This window comes from Tachyglossus aculeatus, chromosome 2, assembly GCF_015852505.1.
Source record: "Tachyglossus aculeatus isolate mTacAcu1 chromosome 2, mTacAcu1.pri, whole genome shotgun sequence".
Lineage (NCBI taxonomy): Eukaryota > Metazoa > Chordata > Mammalia > Monotremata > Tachyglossidae > Tachyglossus > Tachyglossus aculeatus.
The window spans coordinates 115,070,402-115,087,939 of NC_052067.1; the positions used below are offsets into that span (position 1 = coordinate 115,070,402).

Below are 17,538 nucleotides of genomic sequence, written 5' to 3' on the forward strand. Positions count from 1 at the left end.
TCTGTGAGGTAGTAATATAGATTTACAGGGTAGAGGAGTGTGAGTGAGGAGGCAGGTGAGAAGGTTATGATCAGAGAGAGGGATTTCAGAGTTGGTGAGGGTGGAGATAGTGCAGCGGTAGGAGATGATGAGGTCGAGGATGTGACCAAGTTGGTGAGTGGGCGAGGTGGGGTGGAGCAAGAGGTTGGCAGCGTCAAGTAGAGATAGAAGGCGGGCGGCAGAGGAGTCATCAGGGATATCCATGTGGATGTTGAAGTCTCTGAGGATCAGAGTGGTCACGGAAAAGCAGAGGAGGAAGGTGAGGAAGAGGTCAAAATAGTTAAAGAAGTTGGAGGTGGGGTCGGGGTGAGGCGGTAGATGACGGCTACAAGAATCTGGAGGGGGTGATAGAGGCGAATAATGTGGGCTTCAAAGGAGGGGAAGGAAAGGGAAGGGGGAGGAGGGATAGTGTGAAAGTGACATTGCGGGGTGAGAAGGAAACCGACACCTCCTCCTTTTCCAGTGAGTCTGGGGGAGTGGGAGAAGAAGAGGCCTCCACTGGAGAGAGTAGCAGAAGAGACCGTGTAATCCGGAGACAGCCATGTTTCAGTTAGGGCGAGGAGGAGTAGAGAGCTGGAAAGGAATAGGTCCAGGATGAAAGGGAGCTTACCTATAATGGAGCGAGGGTTCCAGAGGCCACACTTGGCAGCAGCTGTGGAGGGAAGGGGAAGGGTGCGAGGGGTGGGGAGGGTTTGGATTGGGATGAGTTGGCGGGGGCCTAGAGTGGGGAGAATGGGAAGAGGGGTGGCGATGAGAAAGGAGAACTGGGATGGGGATTTGTGAAAAAATGGAATGTATCCACGCAGGGAACATTCCCCTCTCCCAAGACAGGACAAGGGTTGTGGGACAAATGGGTCAGAGGGAAGACTATTTCTGCCCAATAGGAACTCTGAACCAGTCCAAGTAAGGGAGGTTGGGGGTTGACTCTTCTGGTTCTCCTTGGATTGCATTTGTAAAATAAAGGCACAGTATCTCACAAGGTTACTATGTCATTTGCATAACTTAATTTTTAAAAATCCCTGGCTAAAATATCTATATAAATGCAAATGTCATTGCACTTCACTAAATAGAAATGAGACATAGGAAATAAGTAGGTTAGGTGTCTGTTCCCTTTCAATCCATGGAAGATGGCAAGGGGATTCCCTAAAGCTTATGCTTGATAGATTTATACAGTATAGTTTTTTATGCCCCAAGTAATATAACTGTACTTCCATCGACTTCTCTGCAAAGAATACTTGACAATTTAATTTAATATATGTCATTTATGGCACTTTTTTTGGACATCAGTGAGCCTTCCATTCTACTTTGTTCTGTGTTTATTACTCCATGTATTTCTGATTCTGAGTCATTGTATCTTGTTAATTATATTAATAGTTTTATAAGCAGGGAAGTATTTATCACAGCTCGTGAAAGCTACTTCCAGATGCGTTATTTAGAATTGGTGGTACTTTTAGAAATCAATCTCACCAGTCTTTGAATCATGGTAATACTTAGGAGCTCACTTTACATGATTTGTCTTTAAAGGGCCATAACTTAACCTTGCATAAAGACTTTTATAATCAAGGCCTCTTTGAAAGGAATATACTATGAAAGATTGGCTTTTTGTTTTGAACAGTCTTGGTGATACTGGAGAATTTTACATCAGCCACTTTTAAAAGATGAATAGATTTCAATGATACAAGCATGTGGGCTCTTCTGCCTGTCTTTGGGTAATAGGCATCTTAAGAGTAGCTTTGTAATCTTGCTGGAAAGTCCTCAATCCCTTGATGATAATTATTGTTATGTATAAGAATCTTGGTTTGAATTAATTCATAAATTTATAACTTTTTAGTGTTTACTCTAGATCTGAATTTGCAGTAATCTTCAAATATATATTTTTGGGCATTCACACAGATATACCAGTTGCCTAACATTTCATGCTATCTTTATTAACATTCTTAACATTGTTTGAATATTATGGTATTAATTTATTGGGAAATATACCTCTGTTATAACATTGCTTAGTTGTTGCCACCTATAACAAAAGTCAAGTAAGGCCTCCCACTTTTTTCATATACATATATATATATGGCAGCCATTTTTGTTTATATTGTTAGTAAGTGGAAGTATTGCCGAAACATTCTATTCCTTGTGATTCTGTCACCCTTCATTGTGAGTCAAAAACATCCCACGACTGTTTGTGGCATGTCTAACAGTAGCAGGAAAACTGTTTGTTTGGTATTGTTTGATTTTTTTGCTATATTATCTGACTTCAGTCTTCAAAGCCATTACGGTTATGGGAAACTGCTGATCTAGAATTATTTAACACTTATTTAGTGTGTCTCCTTGTTATGTGTTTTTACAGTCTTTTATCCGGTGAATAAAATATCCCTGGACTGAACTCTCCCAGTAAGAGTAATGGGGTGATTAGATTTGCTAGCATCATTTTACTTGAAGTCATATATTTCAAGGGAGCAGGTCCAAGGTTTGCCTAGGGCCTAACCACTAATTAAATTTATTAGTGTTATACTACTGGTGCTTTCCTTAATTTTAATGTGGATGTCTAGGGTAATTATGCGGCATGAGAAGTAGAAGTATTGCCAAATCCTAAACTTGATTCATATTTTATAAAACCTTACGGTAATCACAGTCCCTGTGATTTGCTTCAGAAACTAAGGTACTGAACATCTATCTCTCCCTCCTCTTCAGTGCACTGTCTTGCCCTCCTCTTTCCTGAGAGCAGTGAAAGAAAAGGCTGGCAGGAGTTCACAACTCAACCTCCGTGAGCCATAGTGTTCTGGCCTACAAAGGAGAGCCTGGAGGACAAAGGACAAGGTTGAGCACATCCATGCAGCCTCTTAAAACTTGCCTACTGAGGCCATTGTCCATTTGGCTTGGAAACAAGTGCATTGGTGGTTGTGGGAGGGTACTATAGGACCAAACAGCAATCTGGAGGCTGTAAAAATAAAGCAATAGTTCTTGGTGCATTGCTGCAACTAATTCATGCTGGTTATGGCTTCAGCTTACTGACTGGTATATAAGTTGCCCAGGCTAGGTATGAGGTTATTTATGCCTTAAAGTTGCCGCCAGCTACCATGCTGAATTTAAGTTGAGGGTAATTAGGAATTATGTTTTAAGGTCAGTATTACCTTCCCATGTCTTATGTATATATACTTTTTAGCCCAGAAAACTCTCATTTCTGACCTATTTCTCATTGCAATTTCCCACAACCAAATTCTGCCTTCAGCTTCAGCCTTTAAAATATGGTCTTAATCAGATTCAGGTGTATGAAATGCCCATTCCCTTCTCTCTTCAGAGGTTGTGTTTCTGATAAAGAACCACGTCTTCTTCTCTTCTAACGTCTGTAAATTCATAATGAATGAATTTTGGGCTCTAGAGAGTCATATTTTAAGTAATGTTCCTGAAATTAAATGCAATTCAGTAATTGCAAATGTATTAGGAAATATATAGCCCCCTCATCCTAGAAAACAGTTTAGCCCCATTCCTTATCTAGCCTTCCTAGAATTTGTTCTTGAGATCTTGTTTCCCCAACACTCCTCCCCACTTTCCAGTCTGGGTTCTCTTAATTTTCATTTTGGTGGAAGGATAATGAGGGTTATGTGAAACAGGAGTCCTCTGGGCTTTGTTCAGTGTGTTTCTGTATATGTATATGCTGCATCTTTTGTTTCCTTTTTTGGTCAATGTGTTCTTCATTTCTGCCATAGTGTTCAGATGTTACTCAAACTGAAAGTAATGCAAAAGGAACATTTTTTACTTTGACAGTGAAGATGTCACTATAACCTCATGTAAAATTCATAGGCTACATAATAAATTGAGCAGAGAAAACATTTAAGGGTTTTCTTTTAGAGTATTTTCCACTGATATACTGCCATAGTTTTTGTAATTCCCCTTTGATAAAGATTCTGGGGCTGTTGATATCAACTTTCACAAACTTCGGCACGTAGAATAGAACTCATAAAAAAAGCTTATTCTCAGGTTTCTTTTTTCCTCATTCATTTGCCAGTAATTTATTGGAAAGACTCTCTGGCCTGGAAGCAAGTCTAGCAATCATTTGAACAGCGGCAAGAAAACCTTACTCCAATACATTGAACTATTGAAACTGCTCATGGAATAGTTAAAGAATTCAGTTTAATTCACATTATTAAGCCACCCTTTTCACTGCCATGACTAGATTTTCTGAAGCCAGTTGCTGGATAGAGGGTGGGGCCTAAAGGTCCAGACATAGGTGGGGAAAGAGAAAATGCAGTGATTGGAAAACGCATAGGGAAGACCAACAGGTCCAGATGGGCCCAGCAGATGTTAATGTAAATAAACTCACACAGGTTCACCGAGTACACTCACAGAGATACCAACTTAGATGCATGGACCCAGCCAGACCAACACACGCATACAGTTTTGCCAGCGAGCCCTGGTTTTCACTTAGTGCTTGGGATAGAGCACCTATCTTCCGACAGCACACATTTATCTAGATATAATACAATATGACATCAGAAGAACTGATTGTGTGCATTTTATAATGCTAGTTTTCCTTAATTCATGGAAGACTAAATGTACCTGTAGTCATCTAGGCAAATGCAATCAGTCAATCTATTGCAGAGCACCATATTAAGCACTTGGGAGAGTACAGTATAAGAAAGCGCTTGGGAGAGTACAATATTACGGAGTTGGTAGACACTTTCCAGTGGCCGTCCTTGCTAACTTCCCGGAATTCTCACCACAGCTGTCCTGTGTGGACTTCACAGACAGACTTTTTATGAGAAACAGCGGAAGCACAAAGCCCAGAGACATGCTGCTTCTATTCACTGGGCTCCCATAGTTCCATCACTCCACTGCCTGGATGATAGTGGGACCTTTTGGTGCAACCATTTATCTGTCACTTATGTAAGGGGTCTTCCTTCCCCTCTCCTCTCTTTCCCTTTTTTCCCTTTCCCTTCCTTTCTTGCTCTTTTCTGATTTCCTCTCTTTCTTTACCTTTCTCCTCCTCCTCTACCCTTCTTTTCTTGAGAAAAGAAAAATTGTAAGATTTGAGATGGCAAAACTGTAAGCTCCTGGCTAGACTGTTACTAGAGCTATAGATTGAAAAATCCTTGTTATTCTTGGAACAGAGGATTCCTTGCCTCTGTTTTACTCTCCCAAGAACGTAGGACAGGGCCTTGCACCCAGTAGTCTCTCAGTAAATGCCCCTGCTTGACTATTGATTTTTACTTCCTTCAATCTTTTATGAATTGATAGCTGACTCCTGGAAACTGGATATGTTACCTGATATAAAAATTGGATTTCTGTGGCAAATTTAAAGTGTATTGTGTTCTTTCATTGGGAACATTAGGTATTTTATTAGGAAAAGTTAGAGATGAAAGAAAGCTCAATTCAAGTTAAATGGCTCCATGGTCAGTTATGGGAGGGAAGAGTTGCAGATCCCAAAACATAATACTCTTTGGACAACAGACCAGAAGGCATTATATTACTACTCCCAAAATTGCTTTTCCATATACAGAACACTATAATGAATCTATTATTGACCTGACCCAGTTTGGCATTTCTTATGTTTTTCTGCTTCCTTGCTTATTTCCAGTTTAGAAGGGGGGTGGAGTGGAGGGAATGGGGCACTTGGCCTATTTTGATCTCTTTCAGACTGTTTCTGCTATCCCTAGCTCAGGAAATTTGATCACAATAAATATGACAAGGATATTTATATTTCATCCCCTTTCTCTCCATGTTTAATAGGAATGTATTTTTAAGGTATTACTTCCAACTCCCTATTTGCTTGCTAAATGAGCACTTCCCCTTAGACTGTTCCATCTCATCTCCCAACACGGACATTCAAAAACTGAGATACTATAAGTTTCTACTATGTTAGATGTTGTAGAGCTTTGATTTTTCCAGACTCCACACACCTGGTTCCAGCTGCATGGAATTCAGTGCTATTTCTCTTTCTTCCTCCTTACCCTTTGGTTCTCAGAAGTTATCAAACCTACTTGCCAAAAGTTACTTGGATTTTCTCAGAAACTAAACTGGAGCATTGACGGTGGCTATGGAATGGATAGTGAAGAAGTTTATGTCTTTTAACATAACATTCCTCAAGATTGTACTTGGTTCCAAATCTTTCAGAGATGGAAGCGCCTTCTCCATGTGTGTTGCCCATGTTAATTGGGTGCTCGTATCTATGTTGCATGTACAAGTGCATATTCACAGTTCTGACCATTTGATGTCCATTGAAATATCCCCTGTAGAGGACATTTTGTTGAAAAACAGAGGAGCAACATTCCTTAAGTTTTTTCTTTTTTTCTCTCTCCTTAGTTTTACCGGGCAGAAATCGAAGCCCTTCATTCTTCTGGTATGACTGCGGTTGTTAAATTCTGTGATTATGGAAACTATGAAGAGGTGCTACTAAGTAACATCAGGCCCATTCAAGCGGAGGCATGGGTACGTGATCACAAATTCTGTACAAAGACATAAGCTACTTTGAAGAACACACATAGCTGTTAAAGATTAGTCATAGCCATACAAAAGTACAATGCCGAAGCACTACATGGAAGAGTACCTTACATTTGCCTAATACTGATTATTCCTTCCAATTTAGATAATTAATGAAGCAAGTACATTGAAAAATAGTAAAAAAAATATTAATACTGTGGAATTATTTTTATGTTAATAAAATTAAATTGTTTTGAAAATAGGTCCCCTTTATTTACATGTCAACCAAAATACAATTTGTGTATGAAAAATTACTTCTATGCATACATTTTGTTCTATTCCAGGTTGTTATTTTAAGCTTAATTGAATTATCCCTAGCATCTGTCTAATTGAAATTTCTGATTATGCATGTGTATTGTATTTTATTTTAGCAACCTGTAAAAATGAGAAAACATGATTTTCAAATATGCCGATAAAGTTCTAACTGCTTTTATTATTTGTGAATGTATAGGTGCTAATAGTGCCACATTTGTTTAGTAATGATTTTATCCATTATGACAGAACCGACCTGTATGATTTGGGAAGTTGTCTTAGAAGAATCCAAATTTCTTGGACCAGGGGAGTCCAGTTTTATAAAGGCAGAAGCAGCGGGGCTTAGTGGAAAGAGCCCGGGCTTGGGAGTCAGAAGGTCGTGGGTTCTGAACCCGGCTCCACCACTTGTCTGCTGTGTGACCTTGGGCAAGTCACTTCATTTCTCTGTGCCTCAGTTACCTCCTCTGTAAAGTGGGGATGTAGACTGTGAGCCCCGCAAGGGACAACCTGATGACCTTGTATCTACCCCAGCGCTTAGAACAGTGCTTGACACATAGTAAGTGCTTAACAAATACCATTATTATCATTATTATTATTATCATGTGCCCACTTTTACATACGTATCTAAACATCCTTAGCTACATTTAGGTAAAAACAAGGTGTATTGAGATAAAGTTTGGTTTTACTCCATTACGACCAGCCATTTACACAATCATATATAAGTTGTTCAGAATTGGCTTATTGTTTCCCTTTCTGAGTGTGGAGAACTCTAGTTGCATTCATGAGAGCTGTTAGCACTTGTTTATTACTTTTATTTTAGACATTACAACATATGAGAATAAGGTACATCTCAGAAAAACACTTTTTTCACACTTTTCCATTGTTTTCTCATGAGCGATTGTTGGAGTTTTATTTGTTTTTGTGTGGGACTGTTGGGGGAGGGAAGAGTTTGCATTTTTCAGCCACTTACCTTTCTCCCTTTTCCCCCCAAGCCTACACTTTTGATTTGTTTGGGCAACAATCCTTAGAAAACTCCAGTAACCCATTTCCCTCCACCCTGTCTCACAGATTTACTCCAGCCCTGACTTGTAAACTGATACACTTCTACCATCTTCGTCTTGGTTACAGTGATAGGTTTCTTCCAAGCTTTTGAAATATATCACAGTATCAGTTGTGATTTATGAAACTTTGCCATTTCTCTGAGAAAACACGTGAAAATATACATATTTCTCTGTGTTCTAGTATGTTCTCTCTTCCTCATTCCTTTTCACCTGAAGCTTTGTAGTTTTCATCTGCTCTGGGTTTTACTGGAGAAATTAATTAACCTATTTAAACAAAATTGTCTTTCATTACACAGTAATAATAATGATGGCATTTGTTAAGCGCCTGCTATGTGCAAAGCACTGTTCTAAGCGCTGGGGAGGTTACAAGGTGATCAGGTTGTCCCACGAGGGGCTCACGGTCTTAATCCCCATTTTACAGATGAGGTAACTGAGGCTCAGAGAAGGTAAGTGACATGCCCAAGGTCACACAGCAGACTTAGCGGAGCCGGAATTTGAACCCTTAACTTCTGACTCCAAAGCCCATGCTCTTTCCACTGAGCCACACTGCTTCTCTATGAAGGAAGATTGTTAGGTACTGAGCACCAGTTTTTCCAGTGCCCAAGTCACTCCCTGAACTGCATTAAATCACTTTGAGAATAACAGCTTCTCACTTAGATCGGCTGAGCTCCAATTTAGTGAATCGTTCCTGTTTCTGCACACTGAAAATGCTTCACTAAACAATGCTGAAGTGGTGTGAAGGAACCTTATAAAGTAGCTAATTAACTACCAAAGGATAATTTTAGACACCGGAAAAACTGGGCATTCATATATTGCTGCACAGTAAAGGCCTCCTAGTTCACTGCCTTTTTTTTTTTTCGACAATTTTGGTCGAGATTTACTTTTACTAATTGCTTGCTTAAATGAATTAAATCAGATTTTTTTCCTCTGTTCTTTGACCTTCTTATTTTTATTTGTAGTTCAACAACAGAAAGATTAATCTGTGCTCTCCGTAGATTTTTCCATATAATAAATGACTTCAGCATTTTGAACTATAGTGGTAATATTGCTTCAATAATGGTATTCACCATTGATAAGCTTCGTGACTTTAGACTTGATAATGAACTTGCCAGAGCCTAAGAATATTGATTCTATTCAGGACCCCAGCCAACTTCTGTACTGTTTACTTTCCTAGGCATGATTTCTGACATTGAATTCTGTATTCGCTTTTGGAATATTGTGCTCTTATCTTGAAGTCCTCCAAGAATCTTTTGTAAGATGTGTACAGATTTGTGAAGAGCAGCAGAAAATATTGAGCAAGTGCATTATTTAAAGAGTCTTCAACTGCTGACTCTTCTGTACAGATACTCAAAGGGCTGTCACTTAAACTTGGACTCTTATGCTTTATGCACATTTGTATTCTAGCAAAATGTTTTTTGGATTTCACATATTGTTATTCAAGATGAAATTCCTTTTCAAAGCAAATAAGAATATAAGTTGCTTTTAATGAAAGAGCTTCCTTGCCAACACGCCCATACCATTTGCTTGAGTTTTTCTTTCTTTAAATATGCATCGGTGAATATGCACACAAAATCACGAAGAAACTGTTGCAGTGTGAACTTTCAGCACTTTTGAACTGTGAAATGTGTAGAATTCCATTCACCTCCTTATGCTTTGGTTCTGGGGTTTGTCTGCACCTTCCTTGTGAGTCCTCTTTACCAAAATTAAAGATTCAGAGTAAAAGACTTGCTTTTCTACATTCTGTGCATGAACCTCTTTGGTTTAGGGAGAGTGTTAGTGGTGTTAATACAAATATCCATTCACACAAAGAAATATTTTTGTATTTCTGATTTTTAGCTGTCACTGTCTTATCATAAAATTATACTGTTATTATTTGGAGGTTTTCGGTGTCTTGCACAGGGTTTTAAAAAAATGTATTCTTTTGGTTTCCTAAATGTAGCACTAATCCACTAAATGAAGTTTTTTTTTGTATTTTATTGGGGGAGAGAAGAGAACTTTGAAACCAAAAGCCTTTTTAACTTGCTTGTCTTGTCTCTTAAAGATGTAAGATAACTCCAATTGAAAACAATGAAATATTAAGAGACTTTCTGACTAAATTAATAGCCTGTTATGTGGAAAATTAAAATAAAATTAAGATACTACTTTAAACTTTAAGTGTTAATTTTTTTCTCAAACGACAGGAATATTGTGCTTGTGAATTTATATTTTAGGCCAGGCATTTGTTTGATTATTTCACCATTCTAAAAAAAAAACCTCTTCTTTCATTTTACTTTAACTCTATGCCACCTCAATAATGGTGTTCCAGGTGACTAATCTTAGTTTTTTTCAGGTCAGATACATTGCCAGGCTAGCATTTAGTGAGTTCTCTGAGATTCCTTGGTTTGCCTGGTTATATTCCATTTTTATTTTTCCCCCATTATGTGTTTTACTACATCCAATAAATGTGCATGGCAGGTGGATAGGAGTCTGTTGTCATTGGCTGATGGATGATCTAACTATTTTAGTTTCCTAGTGATTACGGTTGTCACTGAAGGTGCTTCCCCCATTAGAAGAGGAAGCAGTTAGCTTTCCCTATGCTAATAAAACACATATATTTTTAAAAGTGTATACAGAACCAGGCTATGATATTCTATTCCTAGACATGGTAAGAGAAAATATCAAAGGCAATAAAAAATCCTTGAAAACTTGGCCTTCCCACAGGCACTCTCCAAATCAGTTCCTTTTAAATACACAGTTTATGTGGGAAATGAGTTAAAAGATGCCAAAGGCAATGTGGAATATGAAATCACCATTCTGTGCTTCACACAATCCTCTAAATGTTCAGGTGGCTGTTGTTGTTTATAAGAGCTATTGTGTTCCTGGGGAAAAAAGTACTCTTGAAACTATTTTCCAGATGGTGTCCATGTCCCAGATTCTACAGAGTAATTACCCTAATATACCCTAAGAAATCCTCATCAAATAGTCTGTCACTTTTATGGTCAGAATTTGTGTTCAGGGTTAAAGTAAGCTAATGCTAGTAATCACTTTGAACCCAGAATTGAGCAGAAGGAAATGGGAAGTTCTAAGGCCATATATGCCCTGCCTGCCCCTCTCAGTGGTCGAGATGAAGACAAAATGATGTTACATTTTCATTTTGTAGTCCTCGTTTCCTGTTACTATCATATCCAAGCTCATCAGACATCCAAAGTTATCGATGCCTCTGAATGGCACTTGAAATACTATCCAGGAGCACTACCATTTTCCCAAACTCTTCAGCTTTCTGTTTTGCACTCCTTCATTCTGCTGTCCTTTAACCTCATCCCTCTCTCAATTACCTCTTTTCTTTCCTAACTATTAATTGGGCTTGTCAGAGGCATCCATACTTATTGCTTGACCCTTCTAGTGGCTCTCAGGGCTAAAGAGAGTCCAGACCCCTCTTTACTGGTAGACTAAATAGCAAAGTTTTAAATGGAGCTTGTAATTTGCATGCACGACTTATTAATGCATCCACATTTAAAGGCTTTTTTTTGTCTTTCAGAAGATTGTCTGATGTGAAAGACAGTAAATGGGAAGAACATTTATCTAGAGTGTTGTAAAATTATAAGTTCTGTTTGGCAAGAGTCAGAATTTCAGGAAAGTTGGCAGAGACTTAGTATGTTTTTGATCTCCTTCCTTCCTTTTACTAAAACTAAACCTAAAAGTTTAACTCTAAAATGGTTTAAAACTAAACCATAAAAGGCTATATGCCTATTCCATCCCGTGAGGTAAAATAAAATCAGTTTTAGATTTTAATGTAGCTTTTGAAAGTCATCTTTAAATTAGCCTAAACAGATTGCTTCAGTGTCTTTAGTCCATTTACATATGTGTTAGTGGAAACCAAGGAGCCTCAGAAACCTTTCAGTAAAGAATGTGGGCTTATTTGTTTCTTCTGATACTTTACCTTTCTCAGATCTCTGCATGAATTGCAACAAAAGAACAATTTAATCTTAAATTACTGTATCAATATTACAAAATCTTAATGGTATCTCATTGCCTACATGATTTATCTAGTCTGGGAATTTCGTATAAGAAATACTACCCAATTTTCTTTTTCTATATTATTGTAATTACAAACTCCAATGTGCAACTTGTGTACCTCCTCCATAAAACATTTGTTGGATGTACCTGATCGTAGCTGGAAATTCAGTGTTAATGCACTGTCTCTTACTGATTTTCCAGAGTTTTGGAGGAACCATTTCCTTAAAAAGAATTTCACTGATTTGCTTCACTGTGCTAAACCATAAGCGACTGTAAATGGATATTCGGGCAAAAAAACGTTGAGCACATTTTGTCTCATCATCTGTAAGGGTACTTTTTGTTAATGGTATTTGTTAAGTGTTTACTATGTGTCAAGCACTGTTCTAGGTGCTGAGGTAGATACATGTTTATCAGGTCAGACACAGTCCCTGTCCTGCATGGGCTTGTGTCTAAATTGGAGGGAGGGGGATTTTATCCTCATTTTACAGATGAGGTAATTAGGCACAGAGAAGTTAAGTGACTTGCCCAAACAATTGGCCAACCTGCGATTAGACCCCAAGTCCTCTCACTCCCGGGCCCGTGCTCTTTCCACTGTGTCATGCTGCTTTCTGTGTAAGGATTCTGCTTACTGTGTGTGTTTAGGTGGCCAAAGTCAACCCATTCCAGAGTCAAAAAGGAAACTCAAGCCTAACCTCACTCCCCTAAAGACCCCTTATCCATGTGGTAAGATGGACTTACACCTGGAGTCTATTCACAGGGAGATGAGATGGTCATGTTTGGTAAATAACCCCAGAGGACTGCTCTAAAATAAATCTCGGAGGAAATGGACTCAGATTTCCTGTGCCATCCCCTCATCTTTACTCACTCTACATGAGCAGTTTGCCCAGAAAGTGAGGTGGGTTTTAGAATGTAAGACCTTTTATTTATAGCAAATGTTGCGAAAAACAAAACTTGTTAAATTTTCTATTCTGACTGTTTTTAGATTGTGATCTGGAAAGTATTTTTATTATTTCAAAAATGGGGTCAAAATAGAGACTGTGGCATAAGTGTAACAGTTTTGTAGCAAAAGATAGGTGTGATTTTTCATTTTGATACCATTTTTAGGCTATTGATGAGTTTTTCAAGTATGAGTTTTTTTCATCAGGCAAAATTCTGAGATAGGAACCTTGAAATAAATTTAGGTATCTCATTAAAATAGTATTTATAACTCATTCAAAACTTGAATGTAAAAACTCTCTAAAGATGTGATCTATTGCACAACAGAATTTCTGTACCTGCTGGTAATGCTGAGACAGGTAGGATAGTAGGCATCTCGACAGCCCTCTTTATATAGATGTGGGACTTCACTTCTGAAAATTTGGTTCTTTGGAAACATCATTTAAAATAATCTACTCGATCTTGCAATCAAAGCTATATATCTTGCTAGTGAAGAAAAGTCATACTTTACATGGTAAATATGTAGGCAACCATCCTCTATGAATTAGTCAGCAGTCTTTATTGAGTGCTTAGTGTGAGCAGAGTATTCTACTAAATCCTGGAAGAGCGCGATACACTAGAGTTGGTAAGCACGAATTCGTCCCCTTAGACATTTGCAGTCTAGTAGGGGAGACAGACACCAAATCTACTCAGCCTTCCTTTTACTGGCCTTGAAAAAGAATGAAACAAAACTTCCTTTTGCACTGTTCAGCAAAAAAGTATTTGGGTGCTTAACTACTTGGTAAGAAAAGTACCATGCCTTATTCAAAGATAGCCACTTATAAAGAGCACAGTATATGGGTGTGTAATATTCGTGTGCCTTCATTAATACTCCCAAAACTCCCTACAAGTTATTCCTAAGCACTTTCATAGCACAACATTGTCTGTGATGAATCACCTAAAAAACTTTCTGTGACCAACACTTTAGGGCGCGTACAATAACTGGGCATATGGAAAAAAAATCCATTTTTGACTCCAGTTTGCAGTTGATACCAAACCAGCATGTTTGAGAGTGCCATTCTGACAGCAGACAAGTACAGAGCCGGGATTAGAAGGACTAGTGTGTAACCTTGGGCAAGTCGCTTAACTTCTCTGTGCTGCAGTTACCTCATCTGTAAAATGGGGATTAAGACGGTGAGCCTTATGTGGGGCAGGGTCTGTGTCCAGCCCAATTATCTTGGGTCTACCCTAGCGCTTAGTACAGTGCCTGGCACATAGTAAGTGCTTAGTAAATACCTTAAAAAAAAAAGATGACACCAAAGCCACTTACCCCAAAGTCATTTCAGGACCTTCTCCAATCAATCGGTCAATCCATTGTATTTTTTTGAGCACTTACTGTGTGTGGAGCACTGTGGTAAGAGCTTAGGAGAATGCAGTGTATCAGAGTTGGTAGATATGTTCCCAGGAACTGTGATATAATCACATCTGCCTGATTGACACATGCCATTTTGGAAGGTTTTGCAGCTTTGCCAATACTCCACTTTATAGGGAGCATCATGAAAAGCCCAAGAGTCCATCCAGAATGGCAGTGAGGTAAAGGGTGCTGATGTCCCATTAGTCTTAGCCTAGAGTTGGGATTTGACTTGCCCATGCAAGCATTTAGTGATCTGACTAAAAGGTCTTACCTCTATAAACTCAGAGAACTAACTGCAAATTCCAAATTCATTTGAAAATGGAATTGTGATCTGCATTATTCAAAGAACTGTGGCCGCAGGATTATTTTCAAATGAGCTTCGCCCAAATATGTCCACAGCCTAGATTCTGAAACATTGAGTTATGTATTGTATTTTCTTTAAGGTTGGCAGCATAACTCTTAATTTTTTAGGCTGCCAAAAGATGTTAGGACATTATTCTTTGTAAATTTATATTTTTTAAAATTCAAACCTGTCGTATATAAAAAGATCCTCAATATCCATTAATTATTTTTTCTAAAAAATGGTTCCATCCACCTCAAGAACCTCCAGTGGCTGTTCTTCCAACTCCCCAACAGAAACTCCTTACCATCATCTTAAAGACACTCACTCAGCCCTCCTCTCTTACCTAACCTTACTGATTTCCTGCTACAACCCGACCCACATACTTCACTCCACTAAGGCCTCTACATACTGATCTTATCTGTCTTGCTGCAACCTCGTGCCCATGTCCTCCCTTTGGCCTGAAACTCCCTTCCTCACTTTTTGTATTGCACTCTCCCAAGTGCTCAGTGCAGTGTAAGCACTTGATAAATACCATTAATTGAATAAATGTCAAAATCCATTAAGCATCAAGTTAAAGGCTCACTTTTTGTAATATCACACATTCTCACCAAGTTTTTTTTTTACAGGATATTGCGTCTTGTAAAAAGCATGTTTTCACTCTGGAAAATGTCAGCGAAAGCATAAACTTATCTATTTTCCAGGTCTTAGACTCCTAGGTGTTTCGGTGTTCTTAGTATTTCTGGTCCTTTCTGGACAGAAACTAATCTTTCTGTTTCTCTCCAGTAAAGATTTTGAATGGGAAAAGTAGCAGAAATGTATAACTTAAAAAATTTGTAACTCCATGTACTTTCAGATGGAATATGATAAGTACAGAAAAAGTTAATCTGCATCAGCCTCCTTGCTGACCTCCCTGGCTCCTGTCTTTCCCCACTCCAGTCTATTACTTCACTCTACTGCCAGGGTCATTTTTCTACAAAAGGTGTTCAGTCTAAGTTTTCCCACTTCTTAAGAACCTCAAATGGCTGCCCATCGATCTCTGCATCAAACAGAAACTCCTTACCATCGGCTTTAAAAGCACTCAATTCACCTTTCCACCTCCTACCGTACCTCACTTCTTTTCTAATATAATCCAACCAGAACACTTTGCTCCTCTACTGCTTTCCTACTTACTTTACCTCAATCTTGTCTGTCTTGCCGCTGACCTCTCACCCTCTTCCTGTCTCTGTCCTGGAACACCCTCCCACTTCATATTCTACAGAGTGTCACTCACTCTCCCCACCTTCAAAGCCTTATTGAAAGCATATCTCCTCCAAAAGGCCTTCCCCAACTAGGCCCTCATTACCTCTTCTCCCACTCTCTTTTGCATTACCCTTGCACTCAGATTCACACCCTTTATTCACCCCTCCCACAGTCCCACAGCCCTTATGTACATATCCATAATTCATTTATTTATGTCAATGCCTGTCTCCCCCTCTAGATTGTAAACTCACTGTGGGCATAGAACATGTCTGCCAATTCTGTTATATTGTACGGTCTCAAGTGCTTAATGCGGTGCCCTGTGCACAGTAAGCTCTCAATTAATTTGATTGATGACTGACTGATTGGTTAAGCCCTAGTAAACATTACTACCATTAGCATTAAACATACCATCCTTCCTCTCCCTTTATGCAATTAGTAGAAAAACAAAATAAGCCATTAGTTTTCATTTCCCTTTTATTTAATTGTAACTCTTCGTGGTTCAGAAAATTCCTGGCATATTTTTTGCATGTATTGTTTTCCCACACCTTATTCATCTTATGAAACTTCTTTCTTAAGCCTCATTTATCTTCCCTTTATTTTTGGTGTCATCTCTGAGTTTCCCCTGGAATCTAGAAATGTACAGACAGATTCTGCTCACTGTGTTGGAAACCTTATTCCCTTTCAGATGGAGCTCCCTCAGTGCACATTTTCTCACCTGCGGGAAGTGATGGTGAACCTTGGTGAGGTTAAAGGTCTACGAATGGACTTTGAATGCAGACCTGAATTGGCCACCTGTGTGTTATTCGTCCTTTCAATTTTATGTATTCCCTGTCCCAACCCTCATCCCATTTTGGCTTTTCATGTTACTTTGTCCACAAGTATGCCTCCCTCCTTTCCAACCCATATATTTATCCTTTTTTTCTTCTTTCCTCTTTGATGTTCCCTTTCATTTCCTATTAGTCTATCTGCACCTCTATTGGTATGTGCCACCTGTTAGGGCATATATCCCCCACCTCTATTGATATGTGCTATCCATTAGAACATATTGGCCGTCCTTTCTACTAATGCCAGAGCCCCTGGACTTCACTGGATGCATGCCAATGGTTCCAGCATCATGTGTAATGAGTTTCACCATCACTCCTCTAGGAAGAGAGTGAAGTTGAGCTGTCTCCTTGAGAGAAATATTCTGGTGTTATAGTGCTTCCAGCTCCATTAAAGGGAGGGAACTACTGGCAAGAGCTCGACACCTTGGCCTGAAAGAACTACCTTAGCAGCATGTCATTGGGTGAGCTCCATCAAGGAGGGAAAGGAAATACGGCAACAGTGAGTACTTTTTAAAAATCACATCATGATTTTCTAGCTTGTTAGGAGGAGTTGTATAGCCGAGTCTGCATGGCTGAGTATCTGGAGAGTTGGATAAGCAGGAGATCAGGGTTCTATCACTTTATCATTGGTGTTTCCAAGGATCTTAACATCTCTTGAAGTACCACATTGTCCATCTATCAAATGGAGAGAATAGTCACCATTGTACATCAGCACTTTAAAACATCATCTGAATAGTATGGAATCTAAGTATTGTCTTTTAAATAGTGCTGGGAATCATCAGGAAGGACCTAGAAAGTGAAACAAACATGCATTGTTTTGCAACTCTATTAAACCATGTACGCCACCACCTGGAATATTTCATGCAGTTCTGAGTGTTCATGCAGGCAGAGGGAGTGGGGGCAGTGGGGAGGGGAGGAGGAGCAAGGGAAAAGGGGGCTCAGTCTGGGAAGGCCTCCTGGAGGAGGTGAGCTCTCAGTAGG

The 17,538-nt window shown here is 39.0% G+C and overlaps 1 protein-coding gene across 2 annotated transcripts in view; it reads left to right on the plus strand.

The window, feature by feature from the left end:
* Window positions 1-17,538, plus strand: part of TDRD3 (tudor domain containing 3) — a 227,101-nt gene that overhangs the window by 160,983 nt on the left and 48,580 nt on the right. For both annotated transcript variants that reach the window (XM_038767674.1, XM_038767681.1), the window contains one exon: window positions 6,337-6,462. In XM_038767674.1, coding sequence (XP_038623602.1) covers window positions 6,337-6,462 — 126 coding nt within the window. The remainder of the gene's footprint in view (window positions 1-6,336; window positions 6,463-17,538) is intronic.